Source organism: Rhinatrema bivittatum, chromosome 7, assembly GCF_901001135.1.
Source record: "Rhinatrema bivittatum chromosome 7, aRhiBiv1.1, whole genome shotgun sequence".
Taxonomy (NCBI): Eukaryota; Metazoa; Chordata; class Amphibia; order Gymnophiona; family Rhinatrematidae; genus Rhinatrema; species Rhinatrema bivittatum.
This window is the reverse complement of record NC_042621.1, coordinates 276,971,487-276,995,275: the sequence shown is the minus strand read 5'-3', so window position 1 is coordinate 276,995,275 and position 23,789 is coordinate 276,971,487. Positions and strand designations below refer to the sequence as shown.

Here is a 23,789-nt window from a genome sequence, read left to right as displayed (position 1 = left end):
GGAGCTAGAACTCGGCCCTGGGTGGGACTGGCCCTGACCTGGATCTCCCAGGGCCTCCTTGCATTGCGTGCACAGGGCATCAGCCTCCTTGCTTTGTGCGGCTCTGATGTGGCATGCTGGGCAGAGGCCTTGAGCTTTTATTCCTGTTTCTGGAGGTGCCATGGCTGTCAGCGCGTAAAGTCTTATGCGCTCCGGTGCGCTCAAGAAAGTGTGTAAGTTGTGCGCGCAGCTGTGCGCCCAGCCGGATATGCACCCGGCTCTGTGCGTGCAACTTATGCGCGCAAGGTTTGATGCGCATATAAGGCTATGCGCACAAGTGCTTTGTGCGCCTAGGTCGAATGTGCGCTCGGACCAAACGGCGAACGGTGCAGCGAATAGGGCCAAGATGAAGATGGCGATGGCGACGGCGAGCATGCGGGCAATATGGCGACCCCCTCGGAGAGTCTCCACGTGGGTAGACTCTTGGAAATAGCCGGGGCCTGGCCCTGCTAGGGCAGATCAACCCTGTGGCACTGGTCACCGGTGACCTGTGCTCCTCCTCGAACCTCGGAGACTGGATTCGAGTAGAAGATTTCTACTTTACCCTGTCTTCGGCGCTTCCCGGTTTTGTCCCGGGCGGTCTCCGGCTGCGGGGGGAGAGGGCAAATACCTTCACCGCCGCACTCGAGGGTGCACCCGCTGCCTCTCAGCCACGCCCGAGGATCGGGGGCTAGGTCCTCGCCGCGATTCGGCCGCCAGACCGAGGCTTACCTCCGAGGGACCACGGAAATCACCTTGGGAATCTCAACTGGGGGAGGGACCCGAGGGTATCACCACAGGAGAGCGGGGCTCGTCTTCAGGTAGGTTTCTTCTTTAAATTTGGATTTTCTTCTTTGAATTTGGTTCTAATGCTCTGAGAGCATGCAGATAGTCCCTAACTGCTATGGAGATGGAAAATACTGAAGAGCTGCACTTCCTGCAGGGGTATATATACTAGGGGCTGACGTCAGATTGAAATCTGATCTGTCTCCAACTGCTAGCAGGAGTACACAATACCCATTGGTCCTGAGTCCATCTGCTACATGCTAGGAAATAAAAATCCTTACCCGCTTTTCTTAGATCTCTCAGTCTGATACATTTCAGATGCTTTCAATGGAAAAAAAACCCCAAAACCCTCCCATGGTCCCAAACTCCCATAGTGCATTGTAAATGAAGCCATAATCCTAAGTGCTGGAGGCCTATATAATGCCATGCTTAGGGGGAGACAGCACTAATGACATCAACTGTTTTGGTATGGTAATGGATATAGGAAAGGTTTACATTCCATGGATGGACGGCTGTAGCCATCTGCTGAAAAAGGAAATATTCTACAGGGATTAAAATCCTGGGCTCTCACAGTATTGCTAGCTATGAGTGCTATAAGAGCTTAGGGTGAAGACATAATAAACATTAATTAAATATAGTTAGTGGATAAAAAAGTTAGGAAACTCCTGAAGGGTGACCTATTTGTCTATCATAAGCCTCTCAGAATCGTGGAAAATGGACATTTAAATATATACATTAACCAAACCGAAAAAAGAATATACTAAAATAAGTTACAATAGTAAAAACCCAATAGACCGTTCCAGCTGTGGATTGGGAGTCTCCACTGGATTTTTACAATATTTAAAATACATTTTCAGGTGCAGAGAAGTCTGGACTTCTATTGAAAGGTAAATACATGGACTTTGGTGGTTGCCAGCACAGACTGATGAACATAATTGGAAATGAGCCTGGAACTTTAGTATTGCCAAATACTGATTAGGCTGAAACCTGAAAGAGAGACTACATGTTAACAAGAAGTGGAGACGTATCCTATAATGTGGAAAAGCATTCACAAAAAGCCTCAGATTAAAAGCCCATTTACTACCCCTCTACCACACAAGAGGGAGCAAACAGCATGTGATGTGAGAACTATTGGTATCTGTATATTCTGACCCGAACATACTGACTGTAGCCAAGGATGGATCAATGAATTGAGAGATATACAATCTTGTTGGGTGCGAAGAGTTCTATAGAAGACTGGGCCTGAGAGAAAAGCTTTGGCACACAACCAGCCCCAACACAGATGTGACCAGAAAGAGAAGAGGCCAGGCCATGTAGAGGGAGAACTTCAAGGAGGCATCATGCATCCCTAGCCATGTTACAAGACACCTCGCTTTGGGAGTGGTAAGAGGAGAGGAAATTATGGGCATTTAGAAAGTCACTAGTTTGCATATCATATGATATGGGGAACTGAACACTGAAAATAGATATATTTACTTATACAAATTAGCAATAAATTACTTTCTATATGTATATTATCCTCGAGTCTTAGAATTTATGCCAAGGTGTGCAAAGTACCAGAGTGAATGTATACTGCGTATTTGTAGGTATATATTGCCCAATATCTTGCTCTCCAAGTGGGCTTCACCACTGGGCACGTGATCTATACATTGTTCACACAATAGGATAGGGGACCAACCTTTTCTATCATAAAACTTTGATCTCCAGGACGGTCCACTACTTTGTATATAATTACTCCTATTAAGTTATTATTATTTATTTTTTCCAAGTTCTTTTTACCCTGTTCATTGTAAGACATTATTCTTTATACTGTCAATCTATTGTTGTAATGTAAACCGAAGTGATTAGTAACTTTGTTACCAGAACTTCGGTATATAAAACTGTTAAATAAATAAATAAATAAAATGTCCCGTAACACGACCATTCCACGCCCATTCAGCATTGTGCAGGGCTATAGGAACCAAGGACCTGAATCTGCAACTTCCTAGCTCTAAATCCAGGATTCCAGTGTCACATGGGATCTCAATCCAGTCCTGATTTTCTAATTCGTGCCCCTAACTGCAGCCTGGTGTCATGGGGGTTTGGGTGGCAACAATGCAAATTCCTTAGCTATCGTGTCTGCTTCAGCAAGTCAATTACCGATAATGTCCCGATGATGACTGGAATTCTACCTGAAATGAAGTCAAGCACGATCGCAGGCAGTGACATAAACAGGTAAGATACCATACCCTATAGTCAACAGTAGAATGACTCTTTTGGGCCATCTCCAGCCTAGCACATTGCTTTCTAGCCACCCAGCTCTAGGAACATTAATGGTCAATTACCAGTCACTCCCCTCTTTGCCCCACCGCCAGCCACCATACCCTCTCCAGGAGTCCCTACCTGAAAGAGATGGTTTTGAGGGCCCTTTCTGCTACAGCTCTGGCCTTCTCAATCTCAGTGGCATGAAGGTGAAACGCCATGTACTGCAGCCAGAGAATGGAGCTGTTGGGGGATCCGAGGACCAGGCGGTCAAAGTCATCTGCAGTCTGAGGCTGGCAAGTGGGGTCCATCAGGGTCGCCTCGACTTTACACAGCTCCTTTTCCGCTTGCTGCTTTTCCGTCTCCTTTTCCTTCTTTGTCTTCTTCTTCAGCTGGAAGAGCAAACAGGGTCCAGATGATTATTTTCCGGACAAGCACAACCGTGAAAACCTGCAAGTGTGTCTTGGTAATGGCATTTCCTGTTCTAAAACCGGGAGTAACAACGCTCATTAAACGGAGAGTGTGATCACTGCACATATCCAGTATCACGTGGCACGCAGTTGATACCGTGGAAAGCTTAACTCGACGAAGGCACTTGCCTGCTACTCTGTTAGGAACAATCTGCCATCGCACCAAGCTGCAGCATGCTTTTCTGATAACAAGTATCCACCAGATATTGATCGGAGACCTGCAAACTCGGCTCACGTATGACCCAAAGGGCCAGAAGTGAAAGCTTTGTGCATAAACTACAAAAACCAATGCATTAGCTGGCCAAAAATAAGATCTGTTAAAAAGAAAACCAACCAAGTAGTAAGGCAGAGGCTGATGAATGCAGTAAAAGGAAGGGCCCTTTTAGTAGACCTTCAGGTTAAACAGCAATGGAAGAAATCCATGACCAAGCTCTGCAAGACAAAGAACTTCTGAAAACCCTCCGTAAGAAAAAATAAAACAGGGAGGTGAAAGCCAGATTCCCTTGTCTGGAAGTCATGTTTATTGGCATTATACACAGGAGACAAATAAGGGTGCATTTATGTTGTACTTGGAGAAACATCCAGCCTAATTCACATCAAACAAGTGAGAATTTCAAAAAATGAAAATACGACGGATAGAGGATGGAACATCACCTTGCCCTGTGGTTCCTCATCGCTGTCCGAGCTCTCTTCCCCTTCCTTCTCCATCTGGGCCACCTTCAGAGTGTTTAAACTAACATCCCAAGTGAAGCCGGCAGTCATCTGAAGCCGTGGAGTGGTGTCCTGCACTTGTTTCTTCTGTGGTCGGTGAAAGAACAAAGCGCAGAAGTAAAGATCAGCAAACTAGAGGCAACATTACAACCTTCTGGGCACATTCACCTGAACATGAGCACCAGATGCGATGAGGATTGTGGGCAATACCCCATGTAAGCTGTGCACGGCTGCAGGCACACACGGGTCATGAAAACAAGAGCCCAGCGGGAAACGCAGCACGCACAAGAAAAGGAAAAAACGTGCTTCAAAGAGCTCGGCACACAAAATGAAAGCTTTTTGGCATGCACAGCCCAGAAAAAGTTTGAAGGAACATCGACCCCGGGCTTCTCCTTCTCCCGCCGGGGAACTGGGAGGCTTTTGGGGAGTTGGGGGCCGTGTGGGGCGGGTGCCCATTTTCTTAAAAAAAAAAAGTAAGAGGGGGAGGGGGGGAATAAAAGGCCATGCTGGCCCTAAACATGATTTTGTAAAAAAACTTGGGTGGGTAGGTGGAAGAACGGGTTGTTACAGCTCAATGTGGGTTTTTTTTTTTTTTGGGGGGGGAGGGGAACAAACAGAGACCAGCAGTGGCCTTCTTTCAAATATTCAGTACGTCAGTAAATGGCAAAGTCACCTGGATAAGTTTATCTTGGTTAACCTTAGCCGAGTATATTCAGCAGAAGATAAGTTCCGCAGAATATTTCGAGGTAAGCTTAGCTGGATAACTTTGCTGCTTGCCGGCTTGCTGAATGTTGACCTGAGTTGTGCCCCCGTTTCGAAACAAACTTACAAATGAGCACCTGAAGATTTTTCATTATAACTCGTAACTTGCACGTAATGATCCATTTGTGGCCAGAAACGTGCAATTTGCAATGTCCGATGCTGCTGGCTTCTAGCCCTTGCCCAGCAACGCGACCTGGGTGCTTTCTGCAGAGAGTGCACCTCACTAAGGAAAGGCTAGCAGCCACATCACACGGTAACATCTCCCAACAGTCGGAAAGTAACAATGGGGAGTTTGGTATCCAGGTGCTGTGTAAGCAATATTCTAAAGCGAGTTAATGATTATTAACATGTGTTAAGCTTTATTGATAGCATGCAAACGAGTTTTGTGCTAATTCACTTGTATTGTAAGTTAGCATGCTAAGTTTTTACAATACCCGCATTAACTACACTTCCCCTAGGTGTAGAAAAGTTTTCTGCTTTAAAAGGACTGTGTTCGCTTTTGTGAGGTTTTCAAACGTGTTATTTTTCTGTGCGCTGAAACATCACGTGTTTTGCATCTCATTACTTCACTGGCAGAGCTTTTTTTTTTGCAGTAAAACCCTTGGAAGCTAATTAACGCGCAGAAACTCGACTGCACCTTAAAAGCGCTGTTAGCACGCAGAGACAATCGTGAAAGCGTTGTTTGCACATTGGCCTCAGTCTGTCGAGGTGGAAAACAGCCCTGGACAGTACAAGTAAGAATCGAGTGCTACAAGTGTATAGGGGTGAAAGGGGGAGCCTTCATCCCTAGGCAGAAGAGCATCAGAAAGTAAAGTCTGCACAAACACTACACTCTCAGCTCTTCACCTTGGGTTTTTTCTCCTTCTTTTCATCCTTCTTCTCGTTCTCTTCCTCCTCCCGAAAGAATACCTCAACTCCACTGTCATCCTCCTCTCGGGACACCCGGGAAGTTTTTTTCTTTTTCTTCAGGATCACATCCTGCCATGCAGAAGAAATAAAACCCACCCCCCAAAAAAAAAACCCAACACAAAAATAAATATAAAAAAAGAATTAAAAAAAAAAAAAAAAGAATAAAAAAAAAAAGATAAAGCTTATGCTTGTATTTAAGAAAAGTTTTATAAAATTCCTTTATTCACACATCCAGGACAATTTAAAAATTGTTCCAGAAAGGCAAGAATGTAAAATGCAGACTGCACATTCGCTTTCTCAGCTGGTACAAAAGCACATGGATGTCACCATGCTCACACCTGCAATCAAAAGGTGTTTGAAATACCATGGGTGGGCTACTGCTCACCAGATACACCGCCACCCCATCTGGCCCTCGCGGGGGCGCCTACCTTTTCTTCACTTTGTGACAGCCCTCTTTTCCGTTTCACTTTCAGCTTCTTATACGCGTCTCGTTTTTCTCTCTCTTCCTCTGTTTCCCGCAGGGGGAGACCCAGAGACTTGGGCAGGACATCTGGCTTGCCTGTGTCTTCTGGCAGCAATGATAACTCCACCTGATTCTTCTTTTTCTGCACGCTTGTGGGGGACAAACAGCATAATTTGGGCCTGATTTTCAAAACCATTCATGTACATAAAACACAGTATGGTGTGCTTCAACAGCTGTCATAATATAGCCTGGGGCTTGTAACCAGATTCCATTTGTACTTTTACACAGCACTGTGACGTGGCATTTTGGGGGTTGAGCAGGGGGCTTATGCGCACACTTTTGTATTTTTTAAAAAATACGCACGCAAGTTAACCCGCCCAAGTTATGCCCTTGATAGGTTTTGCATAGGGTGAGTTTGTATGCATATCAGGCCAGTTACCTGCATATGTTCAAAGCCCACTTATGTGCAGTAAGTTTGCTGTGAAAATATGGGTTTAAAAAAAAAAAAAAAAAAAAAAAAAAAAAAAAAAAAAAAAAAAAAAAAAAAAGTATGCTCAGACTTTATCCAGACAAGCACAGTTCTACAATTACCCTTCCCTATATCTGAAATGCCAGAGCTTGCAAGGCGGTGGGGTTGGGGGGATGGTGTGCACATTCCCTGTTTATGACACGGACATCAAGCATGGTGTGGAAATTAATGACACAATGGCATTACCATAGGGACACACTAAGGAACCAATGTACGCAGATACAGATCCCTTGACCCACCCCCAGTCTGCCTGTGCCTGCTGCTGTATGACCATATCTTTCACTCAATCTGTGGTCTTCTCCCATCCTCATGCCCCTTTTGGCTCTCCTCCCAAGCATGCTTGAACTGCACTTATGCAGTACCTGTAATGGAGAAGGTTTTCATGGGTAATGATTCAGATGGACTGAATCAAATCACAGTGAACCTAGAAGATGTGGTAGGCCTGACTGACAAACTGAAGAGTAGTAAATCACCTGGACCGGATGGTATACACCCCAGAGTTCTGAAGGAACTAAAAAATGAAATTTCAGACCTATTAGTAAAAATGTGTAACCTATCATTAAAATCATCCATTGTGGCCAATGTAACCCCAATATTTAAAAAGGGCTCCAGGGGTGATCCGGGAAACTATAGACCGGTTAGCCTGACTTCAGTGCCAGGAAAAATAGTGGAAAGTGTTCTAAACATCAAAATCACAGAACATATAGAAAGACATGGTTTAATGGAACAAAGTCAGCATGGCTTTACCCAAGGGCAAGTCATGGGTACTTGCCCTTGGGTAAAGCATGGCTTTACCCAAGGGCAAGTCATGGGTACTTGCCCTTGGGTAAAGCATGGCTTTACCCAAGGGCAAGTTGAGCGATGTTGGGTACTTGCCCTTGGGTAAAGCATGGCTTTACCCAAGGGCAAGTACCCAACATCGCTCTAAGCTACAACAGCAAGAGGAAATGTGGAAAAAAAGGATTCGCACTCACAAAGTGGGGAGTAGCTGGCTTGTTACGGCGGTTACTACCCCAAACCAAATAAGCCTGATACTTCACTTTCAATGCATATCCAGCATAGCTCTCTGCTTCAACGGCAGGGGAGAAGAAAAACTGATACTTCACGCATATCCAGCATGGCTCCCTGCTTCAACAGCAGGGGAGAAGAAAAACTGATACTTCACGCATATCCAGCATGGCTCTCTGCTTCAACGGCAGGGGAGAAGAAAAACTGATACTTCACGCATATCCAGCATAGCTCTCTGCTTCAACGGCAGGGGAGAAGAAAACCTGATACTTCACGCATATCCAGCATAGCTCCCTGCTTCAACGGCAGGGGAGAAGAAAACCTGATACTTCACGCATATCCAGCATAGCTCTCTGCTTCAACAGCAGGGGAGAAGAAGAAAAACTGATACTTCACGCATATCCAGCATAGCTCTCTGCTTCAACGACAGGGGAGAAGAAGAAAAACTGATACTTCACGCATATCCAGCATAGCTCTCTGCTTCAACGGCAGGGGAGAAGAAAAACTGATACTTCACGCATATCCAGCATAGCTCTCTGCTTCAACGACAGGGGAGAAGAAGAAAAACTGATACTTCACGCATATCCAGCATAGATCTCTGTTTCAACGACAGGGGAGAAGAAGAAAAACTGATACTTCACGCATATCCAGCATAGCTCTCTGCTTCAACGGCAGGGGAGAAGAAAAACTGATACTTCACGCATGTCCAGCATAGCTCTCTGCTTCAACGGCAGGGGAGAAGAAAAACTGATACTTCACGCATATCCAGCATAGCTCTCTGCTTCAACGGCAGGGGAGAAGAAAAAAGGATTCGCACTCACAAAGCGGGGAGTAGCTGGCTTGTTACGGCGGTTACTACCCCAAACCAAATAAGCCTGATACTTCAATTTCAATGCATATCCTGCTTCAACGGCAGGGGAGAAGAAAAACTGATACTTCACGCATATCCAGCATAGCTCCCTGCTTCAACGGCAGGGGAGAAGAAAAACAACCAATAAGGGCTGAATAACACAGTCTGGGTAAAACAAATAAGCATGGGTGTAGCTTGCTTATTGCGGCGGTTACTTCCCCTACTACCCATAACTAATCAAGCTTGATATTTCACTTGGTTGCAGCTCCATCACTGCTCTCTACATTAATGGTGGGGGTGGAAGGGAAATAGAACCAAAGAGCTAAGAGAAACAGATAAGTATGAGAAAAAAAATGTGAAGCTTGCTGGGCAGACTGGATGGGCCGTTTGGTCTTCTTCTGCCGTCATTTCTATGTTTCTATATTTCTATGTTTCTATTAAGTCTTGCCTCACAAATCTGCTTCACTTTTTGAAGGAGTTAATAAACATGTGGATAAAGGTGAACCGGTAGATGTAGTATACTTGGATTTTCAGAAGGCGTTTGACAAAGTTCCTCATGAGAGGCTTCTAGGAAAAGTAAAAAGTCATGGGATAGGTGGTGATATCCTTTCGTGGATTGCAAACTGGCTAAAAGACAGGAAACAGAGAGTAGGACTAAATGGACAATTTTCTCAGTGGAAGGGAGTGGGCAGTGGAGTGCCTCAGGGATCTGTATTGGGACCCTTACTTTTCAATATATTTATAAATGATCTGGAAAGAAATACGACGAGTGAGATAATCAAATTTGCAGATGACACAAAATTGTTTAGAATAGTTAAATCACAAACAGATTGTGATAAATTGCAGGAAGACCTTGTGAGACTGGAAAATTGGGCATCCAAATGGCAGATGAAATTTAATGTGGATAAGTGCAAGGTGATGCATATAGGGAAAAATAACCCATGCTATAATTACACAATGTTGGGTTCCATATTAGGTGCTACAACCCAAGAAAGATCTAGGAGTCATAGTGGATAACACGTTGAAATCGTCTGTTCAGTGTGCTGCGGCAGTCAAAAAAGCAAACAGAATGTTGGGAATTATTAGAAAGGGAATGGTGAATAAAATGGAAAATGTCATAATGCCTGTGTATCGCTCCATGGTGAGACCATACCTTGAATACTGTGTACAATTCTGGTCGCCGCATCTCAAAAAAGATATAATCGCGATGGAGAAGGTACAGAGAAGAGCTACCAAAATGATAAGGGGAATGGAACAACTCCCCTATGAGGAAAGACTAAAGAGGTTAGGACTTTTCAGCTTGGAGAAGAGACGACTGAGGGGGGCTATGATAGAGATGTTTAAAATTATGAGAGGTCTAGAATGGGTAGATGTGAATCGGATATTTACTCTTTCAGATAGTAGAAAGACTAGGGGGCACTCCATGAAGTTAGCATGGGGCACATTTAAAACTAATCGGAGAAAGTTCTTCTTCACTCAATGCACAATTAAACTCTGGAATTTGTTACCAGAGGATGTGGTCAGTGCAGTTAGTATAGCTGTATTTAAAAAAGGATTGGATAAGTTCTTGGAGGAGAAGTCCATTATCTGCTATTAAGTTCACTTAGAGAATAGCCACTGCCATTAGCATCAGTAACATGGAATAGACTTAGTTTTTGGGTACTTGCCAGGTTCTTATGGCCTGGATTGGCCACTGTTGGAAACAGGAAGCTGGGCTTGATGGACTCTTGGTCTGACCCAGTATGGCATTTTCTTATGTTCTTAAAACCGATAATGCTGAATTCTCTAGAGAACTCCTATTGGTGGGCCCTTGCAACTGACATGGTTTTCTCTTTTGTAGTTTGAGGAGGGGGGGGGGGGGGGGGTTAGGGAGGGTGATAAGTGCCATTTTGCTACTTTTGCTACTGTTGTTGTCTAAACCTGAGTAGGGGTCAGAGTCCAACCCCTCCGGGCCAGTTATTTGTTGTATTATTATTTGTGAAATCAATAAAAATTATTTCAACTAAAAGTGTAGAAACCACAAATTGAATCAGAGCTTATCTCTCTCTACACCATACTGCTGTGGGATGACTATTGCCACTGTTACCACCAATCAAACTTCTGAAGCGTTCAATTACAATTTACTGCCTCATCTGCCATTTCCACACAAATAAAGGAAAATTGGTTCTTGCCTGCAAATGTTTGTTCCTGTAATACAGCAGATCATTCCAGACCAGTGGGTTGTGTATCGCTACCAGCAGATGGAGTCAGAAAACAAAAACTTTGGACGCTGCTACATAAGAGAGAGTGCCACCTGCAGTCCCTCATTATCGGCCTGTACCCAAGCCTCTGAAACTAAACTTCAACTAAGGGCAACCTGGCCCCAAAGGTTGGACCCCTCCCAACTAACCAGAGGTCTAGGTCACCCAAAACCAATGAAACATACACTGGTAAGCTACTGGCCCCACTATATATATATACACATATATATATACACATATACATACATATACACATATACATACATATACATACATATATATACATATACATATATACACACACACACACACACACAATTATTCCTTCAGAATACTAAAAGCTCCACAGACTGTCTTTCGGAGTCAGAACGGGATTGGCCTCTGGAATGATCTGCTGGATTATAGGAACAAAAATTAGCAGGTAAGAACCAAATTCTCCTTTCCTGAACATACTCGGGTCATTCCAGATCAGTGAGATGTACCCAAGCCACCCTATACTGGGTGGGCCTCCGAAAGACCCTCATGCAGAACACTCTCACCGAAGGACGCCTCATTCTGTGCCCTTACATCCAAATGATAAAACTTGGTGAAAGCGGGAATGGAAGACCAGGATAGCCACCCAAATCTCCTGCAAAGAAAGAAGTTGACACTCCACCCAGGAGGCTGCCTGCGCCCTTGTGGAGTGAGCTCTTAACCCCACAGGAGCCTGCTTCGCTTTAGAAATGTACGCGGAAGACATGACTTCCCCTAATCCATCTAGAAATGGTAGCTTTCGATGCTTTGTCTCCCCTTCTTGGCCCCGGCAAATAAGACAAAGAGATGGTGTGAGTCGAAAAGCATTAGAAACCTCCAAATAGTGTAAAAGGACATGCCGCACGTCCAACAAATGCAGCTCCCTTTCCCGGGGGAATCACGGGACCAGTACAGAAATCGTGGAAGTTCCACCATCTGACATGAAAAGAAGACACCACCTTGGGCACGAAGGATGGTACTGTTCTCAAGGATACCCTTGTCCTGGTAAATTTGCAGGGAAGGGTCTCTACAGGAGCTTGCAGCTCCGAAATCCTCCTTGCTGAACACCATCTTCAGAGTCAAATCCTTCAATGATGCCCTCTTCAACAGCTTAAACGGAGCTTTGTAGAGTACCAAATTTAAGCTCCACTCCGGGCATACTTTGCGCACTGGCAGACACAAATGCTTTACCCCTCTAAAAAAACCTGATAATATCAGGATGTGCAGTCAGCTTCTGACCCTAAGCAACGTCTTGGAGGGCTCCCAAAGCAGCTCCTGAACTAGAAGCAAATTAAAGGCTAACCCTTGCTGCAGGAAGTCTAAAATCTGTGACACCCCCACAGGCACGGGGCTCGGCTACCTCTGCAAACACCACCCTTCAAACACCTTCCAAATCCTGGCATCCGCCATTGATGTAGCAGGTCTCCTAGCTTGAAGAAGAGTGGAAATAACAGACTCTAAATACCCCTTTCAGGCGTAACCTCCGCCTCTCAAAAGCCAAGCTGCGAGACAGAAGCGATTGTCCTGATCCGAGAATATAGGCCCTTGTCGGAGGAGGTACAGAAGATGAGCCAGGCAGAGGGCCGTCCTCCACCAGTCGTACCAGATCCACGAACCAGGGACACCTGGGCCACTCTGGAGCAAGAGAACCACGGACCCGCAATATGACTCTATCCACCTTAGAACACGGTCTATGAGAGGACACAGAGGGAAGATATAAAGAAGAATTCCCATGGGCCATGGACACACCAGACCATCGAGCCCCACTGATCCGTGTTACCTGCGTTGACTGAAAAAAAGATCCGTTTTTGAGTTGGTTCGTTTCACCATCAGGTCCAACTGCGGAGTGCCCCACCTGGCACAAATGTGGTTCCACACCTCGGAAGACAACTCCCACTCTCTGGGGTCCAACTGCTGTCAGCTGAGGAAGTCTGCTTGCACATTCTCCACTCCCGTGACGAGGCGGGACCCTCAAGATGAATCTCTGCCAGGCGAACAAACTTCGTGCTTCCAGCCCCACTGCAGGGCTCCTTGTTCCCCCCTGCCTGTTGATGTACGCCACCATGGTCGTGTTGTCAGTCAAGATGCGATTCATCCGACCCCTGACCAAGGGCAGGTACACTTGAAGGGCCCTGCAAACCAACCTGTTTTTGAGTCTGTTGATGGACCTACCGACATTCGCCACAGCCCTTGAGCTGTCCTGTCTTGACACACCACTCCCCATCTGGAGAGGCTGGCATCTGTAGAGATGACCACCCAAGCCGGGGGTTCCAACTCCACCCCCTTCTCCAGGTTGTGACACGACAGCCACTAAGAAAGACTGTGCCTGGGCTCCTGAAGAAGAGGCAATGGAATATGAAAATGCTCCGATCCAGGCCTCCACCTGGACAACAGCGCACACTGTAAAGGTTTCATGTGTGCAAAAGCCTAAAGCACCACCTCCAAAGTGGATGCCATGGAGCCCAGGACTTGGCAATAATCCCAGGCTGTTGGCAGACCCAGACAAAGAAGGCCTTTCACCTGAGTCTGTAACTTCTGCACTTGTCTGTTGCCAGGAAGATCTTGCCCTTCTGCGTGTCAAATAGCGCTCTTAGGTACACCAGGCATTGTGTGGGCACCAACTGGCTCTTCTGCAAATTGATGACCCAACAAAGAGAACATAGTGTACTCATCATTCTCTGGAGAGATCTCTCGCAGTCCTTTCGAGACTTCACCTGGATGAGCCAATCGTCTACTACCATCTCTTTGGTGAACGTGCGAGGAGCCGTGACCAGCCCAAAGACAAGAGCCCGAAACTGAAAATGCCGACCCAGCACCTTGAACCTTGTTGCGACCGTCGCTGCCCGACGTCTCCACTCCACCCACCTTACCTCTTTTGCGACTTCTCTCTTTGGTTGATGGAAGTCTGGCTGCCGCAGCGTCATCTTGCCGTTCTCCGGCATCCCCGGACCGGCTAGACGCTGCCTTCCGCCATGTTCTCCTGAAGCCTTAGGGCGCACGCGCGGCCCCGACTCAAGTACCAGCTGTGGCGCGAACATCAGGGGCGTCCCCCTGAGATGACGTCATTCTCACCGGATACTTAACGTCTGTCTTTTTGCTAGCTATTCGAGTTAGCAACGGTTTACCTAGCTTCCTCCAGGTATCGCTGCGGATGGAATTCGCTCTCCGCATACCTTGCTACTTTGCCTCCTCGGACTTTACCAGGGATGCCCGCTCCTCGGGGGCCACGCTCTCTCTCTTGCTTTTCAGGTCGCAGTCTGGAACCGGTACTCGCTCCTCGAGGGCCCACGTTCCCGGACCTGCTACCGAATACAACTTCTGCCAGGAAGTCACCGCTGTCTACAACACCAGTGAGTTACCATCTCTCTCTCAGAACCAGTTACTCGCTCCTCGAGGGCCTACTTCATTCCAGCCCCTGGGCTGCTTCATGAGACTATTGTGTGAGTGTTACCATCAAGGTTCTGTTCCTGAACTCTGCATACTCTGTCTACTCACTATATTCAGTTTCTCTACAGCTCAGCCATCCTGGGATCGCTGTTCCAGTGCCTGAGGGACTACAGCCCAGCCGGGCTCTTCCAGCTCACTACTGCCATCTCTGGTGGTTCACTATACAGTTTAATAAAAGATCTAGTGTGTGTCTGTCTCCCAACTCTGAGCCTGACCGGTGGCCCCTCTTGGGATCTTCCCCCGTGGGCGTAGTCATTTGCCACCAGCCCAAGGATCCACCCACAATTATCACAAACAACCACCTTAGGAACGCCTTCGTCAGATCCAAGGACGCCAGGAGCTTTGTGCACTGCCGCAACCACCGTACGGAATGTTTCCATGCAAACATGGGCATTCATAGGCACCTGTTGACATTCTGCAAGTCGAGGACAGGACAAAAGGACCCTTCCTTCTTGGAACCATGAAGTATATTGAGTACCAACCCTGTCCCTGGTTCTGCAGGAGGGATCGGACAAATGGTGTTGAGATCGAGTAACCTCTGGAGTGTCGCCCACATTGCATCTCGCCTGACGCCAAAAATCACAAGAGACTTTATAAAGGCGTCTTTGTACTGGATACAAGAAATATAAAGCGTAACTGTGCCTGACTACCTCCTGTCTGAAGAAACCTTCTCCCACTCCTCGTAGAAGCTGGATAATCTGCCTCCTACAGCTTCTACATGGGAGTGGGGACTTCTGGCCTCATTGGGCAAGTTTACCGCCTCCTGAGCCATGACCTGAACCATCTCTGGACGTCCGACGACCTCCACAAAAGGACTGCAGATGACCAGAGCTTTGCTTGGACCTGGGGGAGGAACCTGTTTACCGGAACAAAAACGCCAAGAATCTTGAAAACGAGCTCGTGAAGGGAACACCTTCCTACTCTGTTTCCTATCGTCCTGCAACCTATTGCCCTTATCCTCCCCCAATAGTTTCACCAACTGGTCCAAATCCTCCCCAAACAGGAGCTTTCTCTTGAAGGGGAGGATGCAGAGCTGCGCCTTGGAGGACAAGTTCACCTACCAGTTCCGCAACCATAAAAGCCTGCAGGCCGCCAACGAGGAAACCATACGTGCAGAGGTACGAACCAAATCATACAGAGCATCTGCCACATAAGCCACTTCCGCCTCTAGGCGGCCACTTGCAAGGGCAGAAAGTCGCCAACTGCTACTTCTTCCGCAACCTTCTAGACCCAACACAGACAGGCACGCTGTATCATGCTGGCACAAACCACCGCGCGCAGGCTTAGCGCAGAGACCTCAAACAACTGCTTCAGCTGTATTTCCAATTTGCGGTCCTACATGTCTTTTAATGCAGCTGCCCCAGCCACCAGGATTGTCCTCTTAGTGACTGGCGAAACAGCCGCATCTACCCGCGGAACCTTCAGAAGGCATCTCCAGAGTGAGGGCGTAAATTTTAGCCATTGCTCAGCACATTTTCAAGCCGGAATCAGGGAAGTCCACTCCTGTGTCACCAACTTCCTGATCTTCTTGGGCAGAGGAAAGGCCATTGTCCGTCTTCGCAGACCATTGAGCACTGGATTGACTTCCTCACTATCAGACTCTTCCTGGGAGAACTTATCCCCCAATTCTTCTAAAACTTGGAGAATCAATGGGCTCAGCTCCTCCAACTTGAACAGTCGGACAATCCGATAGTCATCCCCCTCCGGGATCAGGAATTCATCCAAGGTCGGGTCATCCTTGTTGGGGTCTCCCAGGTCGGGGGAGGGATCAACTCCTAGATCCATCCCCTGTGGATCTTGGGGGGGGGGGGGGCCACCGTGCAGTGCCCCCATTGCGTCTCCGCTGGAGGATGGGTCACCCCGCACCTGATGGAGACCCAGATGCCATAGGGGATCTGGAGGATACTGGGAAGAACGTTTGGACCCCCCGCTTGATGGGTCCACTGATTGTTCTGCCGTTTTTTTAAACCCAGATCTTTGATTGGCCAAAAAGGCATGATGAAGCAGCACAAATTCTGGAGAGAAATCCACAGGCTGCTCCTTCACCCCCCTGCGGGGGCCCGGGCTGTAGAGTGTCGCCCTCAGGTGCGTGAACAAGCTCTATCAGGGAGAGGGGGGGAGGGGAATCCTCCCCCCCCCCCCCCAGCAACACTAGGTCAGGAGTCTTGACTCCCGAGGCAGAGGCAGGAGGCCCAGCCAAACAGAGGCCCAACCTGCCGTGGGGCCTTCCTTCCCAGAACGGCAATCAGCACTTAGGGAGCGCAAATCCAACCTGCCCCGTTGTGCCACGCGTGAGCATGGCAGGCAGCCATCTTGGATTTTGGCACCATGCGTCAAACCCCGGGGACAGGCAGGAGAACTCTGACCAAACTGCACCCGCTGAAGAACAACTGGACTTAGCCACCTGCCGGCGGACCAAGGCTCTGGGGACTCGCAGCTGCCTGCCCCTAACACGACTTCCACACCGCGGGATGTGGGAAACTGCGCACGCCCCGAGAGGATTGAGGGAGGTCCCTCCCTCTGGCAAGCGATCGAGTCTCCTGTAGCGCCTGCCTGGAGCCCCAGGCTGCCGACCCCCACACACTAGGTTCTGCCCGGTACTCCTCCTCGGGCCGCAGTACCCACTGCCCCAACGGGGTCCCTACTAACTCTGGAGGCCTACCTGAGGAACTTTAAGTTCTTCTGTTTTTGGTTTTTTTTTAAGTAAAACTTTACCCAACCTTGGAGAAGCAGGACCAGAGGAACCCGGGAACAGCTTTGGAGGCAGAGGGAACCAGAAGCCTCTGGCTGTCAGGCCCTCCAGCAGGGTGCAGGCGAAACACAGTCAGGGGTATCTAACCCCCTAGACGCCCGGCTCCACTGGAGGGATGGTCCGCATTGGTGCCTAACACCTCAGGGAGCAAACTCCAGCTCTCCTGATCTAATCTAACTACACTTAACTTTTTTTTTTTTTTGCATCTCTACCATCTGCTGGAGTCAGAAAGATACTGAGGGACTGCAGGTAGCACTCTCTCTTATGTAGCAGTGTCCAAAGTTTTTGTTTTCTGACTCCATCTGCTGGTAGGGATACACAACCCACTGGTCTGGAATGATCTGACTATGTAAAGAAAATCAGTTTATTTTCATCTGTACTTAACGCACTGGGGTAGTGGACCGGTATCTGGTCTTTGAAAATTAATTATTTCATTTACATTGCGCTTATCATGACCTAAGCAAATTCTGAAATTCTTCGCAATTTAGCTTAGGAGAACACATGTGCAGCCACTTCTGGTAGATGACCAGGGAGCACATTTTTGGGCACCGGAAAGAGTCGAAGGGAGTCAGCAGAAAGAAGAATGCTCATTATCATTAAACAAAAACAGCTAGCTGAACCTTGGCCAAAAGGAGAGACAGTGACATGCAGTCCCCTGGCTAGCAAGGCCTCCAGAAGCAGTGGGCTACCAGCAGTCAGACGTTTCCAACCCCCTGGTTGCCCGTCGCAACCCGCGGGATGGTCCACAAAGGTTCCTAGCACATCGGGGAGCCCAAGTACAACTTTTCAAATCCAAAACTTCTCTATCCCTAATATATATATATTTTTTTTTGTCAGACTGCAGGTTTGTACCTCTACCATCTGCTGGAGACTGAGAAATACTGAGGGACTGTAGGTGGCACTCTTGGATATGCAGCAGAGCCTCAAAGGTTTTGTTCTCTGCCTTCATCTGTTGGTAGGGATGGAAAACCCACTTGTCTAGACTGATCTGGGTATGAACAGGAATATTGTTTTTCTTCCTGTCTCTCTGCCCATTTCATGCTCTATCCATGACACTCCATCTGATCCAGACACACAAAACAATACTATTAAAATAGCAAACACCACCAAAAGTATGGTCATACAAACCACAGTGTTAATGGGTCTGTGGCAAAACAAGGCTTTTGCTCCGTGACTCTTTTCCCCAGAGAACTCATTTCCTCTGAGCTAGCCTGCAGGTGGTGTTTGACCATTGCACTGTAGTTCAAACAGAGGCTTGGGATGCAGGCTTGACTCAGAATGAAGCTTGGAAGCTGTAAGACTAACATCCTGAAGTGCCATTGGTCAGAAAATGATTACTAGTCAGAAGACCATTGGTCGGAGCACTAATGTTAGTACTTTGTGCTGTTATTGGCGCTTCAAACAAAGAACTAGTCCTGCAGTTGCCATAACTCTCTAGTCTTGGTTGATAGTACAGAGAGAGCAGATCTCTGTGCTGAGACCCTGCTCCAACTCCAGTGGACAGCAAATTTCCTAGAACTCTCCAGGCACTGCTAAGTAGTGAAAAGTGTTTAACTTTCCCTGTACGTACTTGTATCAGTCCAGGCTCCTAGGTTTATGCATCCCTGCCAGCAGCTAACTTTTGCTGTTTAATCTTTGTTTTATCTGTTCCTGTTTGAAAACGTAATGTTTTTCTGTTCACTGTTCCTATTTTTTGTTATTAAACTCATTAGCTTGTAAGCTGTGCCTCTCTTGGACTAATTGATGATCCCAGTCTGTGTGACCTCTGGATTGTGTGGGGTCTCAGTGTCATTAATATTGGGTACTTGCCCAGAGATAACAGGAACCTAGTTGGTGGGTGGGAGGTTGCCAGTGTAGAAAGCACATGCACAGACAGGCCAGCACAGTGCTCAGCAGGACCCTCTGAGTGGCCATGTGGTTAAACTTGAGTGGGTGTTACCGGTAGCACTCAGGCATTAAACATGTTGCTATCACGTATGTTCCACCCACATAAAAGCTGACAAGGGATGGTACATCATTTTTTTTTTCTTTTTAACCTACAAGGTCTTGAAATTGCATGTTTGGAGTTTTGTAGATGGAGAAACTGGGGAAATATTTTCAGCTTTATTTGTGATGCTTCTGACATTCAGTCTCACAGCTCTAACCTCAGGACTTTGGCGGAAAGTAGTTTCCCTTTTGGGATGTTCTTGCTGTACACAGAAAGGTCTGCAACAAAGAACTTGGAGATGTACTGGTATTGGATCCGGCCCACGATGGAGGCAGATAAGCTGAAATACATAACAATTGCACTGTCAGAATAGCACATAGCAGGGGGCGGAAAGCTTACTGCTGCCTCTATCAAACATGAGATTTTAGCTTTTAATTCAATTTGTGCTAGGATTATATACTTAAAACACAAAAGACCAACACATATTAGTGACTTCACGTTTTATTTACACAAAGTATTGGTGCTAGTGAGCAAACAGCCCCTTACCTCCACCACAGCCTAGCTCCAATCCTTATCATCCCACAGGGGCTACAGAGATCATACAAACTGCTCCAAAACAGTACTCTTCAGGGCTTTTCCCCTCTCTCAGCCACTGCTCTACAACGCCCTCCACTTGCCTCCCTTAGCACTCCCTCCAACTGTTGCTCCCCGCCAGCTTTCCCCTCTCCCAGTCTCTCAGCTCCCATCTCCCCTGCCAAACTTCCCACCACATTCCCTCTGTCTCTTCTCCCCAAGTTCTCTCTCTCTACCGCCTTGTGCCGGTCCATTCCAGACCCCCCTCCCTGCAATGCCGTGATCCTATAATCTCCCTCACTAACCCTGTATCCAGGCACCTCCTTGTGTGTCTGTAAAACTCCACTAATTCTCCTTCCCTGCACTGTCCCTCACTAACTCTCTTTCCAGGCACCTCCTTGGGTATTTGTAATGCCTCTCATTAATCTCCTGCCCTCTGGCAAAGGGCTCACATTTAGTGTGCTTGCGGGTGTTAATATGGTTTGAAGATTAGGTTTCCTCCCCAAGATTAAGCCATACGCTTTACCTGAAGAACACCCCTTGCTCCTTGATGCACTTCACATAACCTCTGATCAGCTGCCCCTTCTTAATATCACCAATGCACGTTATTTCAGCATCCATCACGCGGGGACTGCTTGCTGGAATTGTCCTGGAAAAAAAAAAAAAAAGTAAGATAACATTTTTAAACCAAAAATGTAAGACCTGTTGAAGAGCAAACCCTCCTGCTGCTGTTAACTCCATCACCAGAGCACACGGATATTTATAAAATAATGTGCATGGCTGAAGCTAACACCTCGCATACAATGCATTGGGGGAAATGCCCGTGGCACAGAAGAGAGATGGAGACAAGCTTTACATATGGGGGATAATGCTCTGGATTCCTTCAACCACTCCATTTGCAACTGTTTTCTGCTTATATTAGCAGAGGGAACAGAAAAGTGACAGGCACTGGTAAGGAGCAGGGAACCAACGTCATTAACGGAATCAAAAGCAGCCCAGGAAGGATGTCAAAACAAGATGAACATTTTATTTTTTTAAATGTATTTTTTCCTAAAAATGTGTTCCATCTTTATATTTCTTTTTCAGCAGATCACCGTGGTTACCATGTTAGCCCGGTGAAGTATGTAGAAACGAGCATCAAACAAGTTGCTAGTGACCTCTTTTTCCTGGGCTAAGTCAATAGGTCTATGACTAACCTTCAAGGGATAAGCTCCCTTCCTGGGTTTGACTTGTTTTTTGACCCTTTGTCTACTCTGAAAGTCGCAGCATCAAAGTACAGAGAAATCCAGCAGAGAAGAGTTCACGGGTAAGTAAGGGGTGGAGAGGAAGAAGGGACAGCATGTTAGATGAGATCCCTACAACTTCTTGTTATTTCCATAGCGCTACTAGATGTAGCCAACCATGATCAAATTTGAGCTGGTAGAGTTTAAAAGGGTAAATGCCAATGGGCTAGGAGCAGGACCTGAGTAGTGAGAGGCAGGGCTGGGCTAGTTCCACATATACAAACACGTTTCAATGTTACAATACAGCTGTCTCTGGTTTGATTCCCGTATCAGACGCTCACGCGAGCAAGTCACTTAAGCCCCCTTACATCGTACCATGCTTTAGTCATCTTTGATGATAAGGTGTGCACAAAAGTTACATTTCAGCTTGACTAGAGGAGTGACATTAAGCAGCTGAACCATAATGCACAGTGCTGTGTACACAAAGAGCAGAACACAAATATTCTTCTCTTATTTAGAGCCACCACCAACTGACTATATAACAAGCCTGTGTCATGTCCACAAAGTGACTCATCTGCAGTCTAAACCTCTCACATAAGACACAGGTTGACTCCCAGCCCATGAACTGAAGCTGCTGTACTAGAGGTAGTGGCATTTAGTCAGTACATAAATTTGTCATGATATCTCATAAAAAGGGCTGTGCTTTAAATACCAACCAACCTCAAATCCTCTCTCACTAATTCCTGCTGAATATTTATCATACTATTACCATTCACAACTGTCATATTTATTCATTTGATTACCTATGTACCGTTTCATAGTCTTATTTTTTCACTTGCTATTCTAATGTATCAATAGGCTGAAATGTAAATATTGTGCTGTTCAATTTCTCCCCTTCCATCCCAAGTTTATTTTCCTTGTTTTTTGTAACTTTCCCTCTCCCTTTTTCTGATTCACTGTATTTAAAGTTCAAGGTTCTTATTGAAAATATTGTTTTTTACGTTACGTTATGCTTTACACTCCTTGTTATTTGTAAACCGGGTTGATGTGATGCCTATCATGAAACTCGGTATAACAAAAACAATAAATAAATAAAATAAATAAATAAATATACAGAGTTAAATTATTACTATATGCAGAAGTACTTACCGGGACTGCCTAAGAGACACATGTACTTTGTCATCATCAGTAGACAGCACAAAACATCTGTATTTTAAGAGAAAAGTAAAAATAAATGTAATAGAAGCACAACACACACATTATACAGCACAGATGGCCAATGTTAGATGTGAGATGAGCAAGAGATCACAGTGTCATCTTGTCACTGTTCAGCACAAGTGTAACGTGCTACCAACCACAGGGCATCCTGTAACCCAAGGACCTGAGTCCAGCAAGGTCCCCAGTATCCTGATCATTTGACGTATCCTCAGCTCTTAAGGGCCCTCACCGACTCAGTACTTTTATAGGTCCTGCATTTCCTGTGGGCGTGCCCTAGCGACATCCTTACGATTCACCTGTAAAAGGAAGCTCAGTCCTCTGAGCCCATGCTTGAGCAATAGGTCTTAGTTCCTTGTGTTCCTGTTCTTACTGCTGCCATTCTCCTGTGACCTGGCCTGATCTTTGCCACTGCCTTGTCTGCTGCCTGCCCTGACCTGTGGCTTGCCTCTTGACTGCGTTTGAACTCTGCCTTGTCCTGACTCCTAACACTGCACAAACTCTGCCTGCCTCGATCCTGCCTGTCTGACTTCATTTCTGCCTCCCGATTCTGTTCTGGTGTTTTGGTCCTGACCATCAGCTGCTGTGAGTCCACCTTCTAAGTCCATGACAAGTCTAACATTAGATCAGTGGTGCTCAGACCAGTCCCTCAGCCCCATTCCATAAAAGCCAGTCAGGTTTTCAGGATATGCTGAATGAATATGCATGAGATATTTGCATGTACTGCCTCTGATGTATGCAAATATACCTCATGCATATTCATTGGGGATATCCTGAAAACCCAGATGGCTGGGAGGTGGTAGGTGAAAGGGGCATGAGCACCGGTTAGAGTATCACCACTGCATTAGATGCACCGTGGCTGCAGGTGCACCGACAAGATACACCTGGGAGCATCTGCGGGAGCTTGCCTGACCTGGGAACCCAGCCTCAGGCAGCATTATCAGTCTCTGAATTTTACCAGTACCACACTGCCTGAACGCGTCACTTCATAATGCAGAGGAATGTTCCGGAGGAAAAAAAGGTTATTTAGGAAAGAGAACACAGCACTCAGAACAAATGTGAACAAGCAGATCTGAAGTTCTGTCCTGGATCCGATAATCAGTCCTCAGTTTTGAAACTTGTTTGGATACTGAAAGCCAAAGCCAATCTGCTAACCTGATGACTTTTCCTACGTTAAAACTCTCCAGAGGTGCCTCCGCATAGGAATCACTCAAGTCAAAGAGACTGGCGTTACTACTTCTTCCAAAGGGGAGGGCAACCGTCAAGCCGACGTCCGGAATCATTTTCTTTACAGATCCCAGCGTCACCATGCCTTTCACCAGCGAATGAACTCCTGTTGAGGGAAAGAAACGAGCACCCAGTTTCAGAAACCTACCATCCGTCTACATCAAAGGAAGAAAAATCATCTGCGCACGGACAGTAAAGGCTGTGCTGGCATCCAATAAGAATTAAGAGACAACTGTTTCATTGAAAACCATCACTTCTCTTACCATAGCACTGACTCTTAACGTATAAGCTGATCCTACACAAGTGCAATGGTGTACAAGTATTGCACGGGAAGTAGGAAGACCAGGAGCCCCTGGCCTGTACACCCCGGGACGGAGCGGGCGAAACACAGTCAGGGGTGTCTAACCCCCCGGACGCTCGGCTTCC

General features: G+C 46.7%; 1 protein-coding gene across 1 annotated transcript in view; it reads right to left on the bottom strand.

The window, feature by feature from the left end:
* The window catches only part of PDCD11 (programmed cell death 11), a 134,714-nt gene that overhangs the window by 18,287 nt on the left and 92,638 nt on the right, over positions 1 to 23,789 (bottom strand). The window contains exons 25-32 of the mRNA XM_029610292.1: positions 23,292 to 23,469; positions 22,071 to 22,127; positions 20,225 to 20,347; positions 19,343 to 19,465; positions 6,326 to 6,509; positions 5,835 to 5,966; positions 4,170 to 4,313; positions 3,187 to 3,437 (exon numbers count right to left, since the gene is read on the bottom strand). Of these exons, the coding sequence (XP_029466152.1) occupies positions 3,187 to 3,437; positions 4,170 to 4,313; positions 5,835 to 5,966; positions 6,326 to 6,509; positions 19,343 to 19,465; positions 20,225 to 20,347; positions 22,071 to 22,127; positions 23,292 to 23,469 (1,192 nt within the window). The remainder of the gene's footprint in view (positions 1 to 3,186; positions 3,438 to 4,169; positions 4,314 to 5,834; positions 5,967 to 6,325; positions 6,510 to 19,342; positions 19,466 to 20,224; positions 20,348 to 22,070; positions 22,128 to 23,291; positions 23,470 to 23,789) is intronic.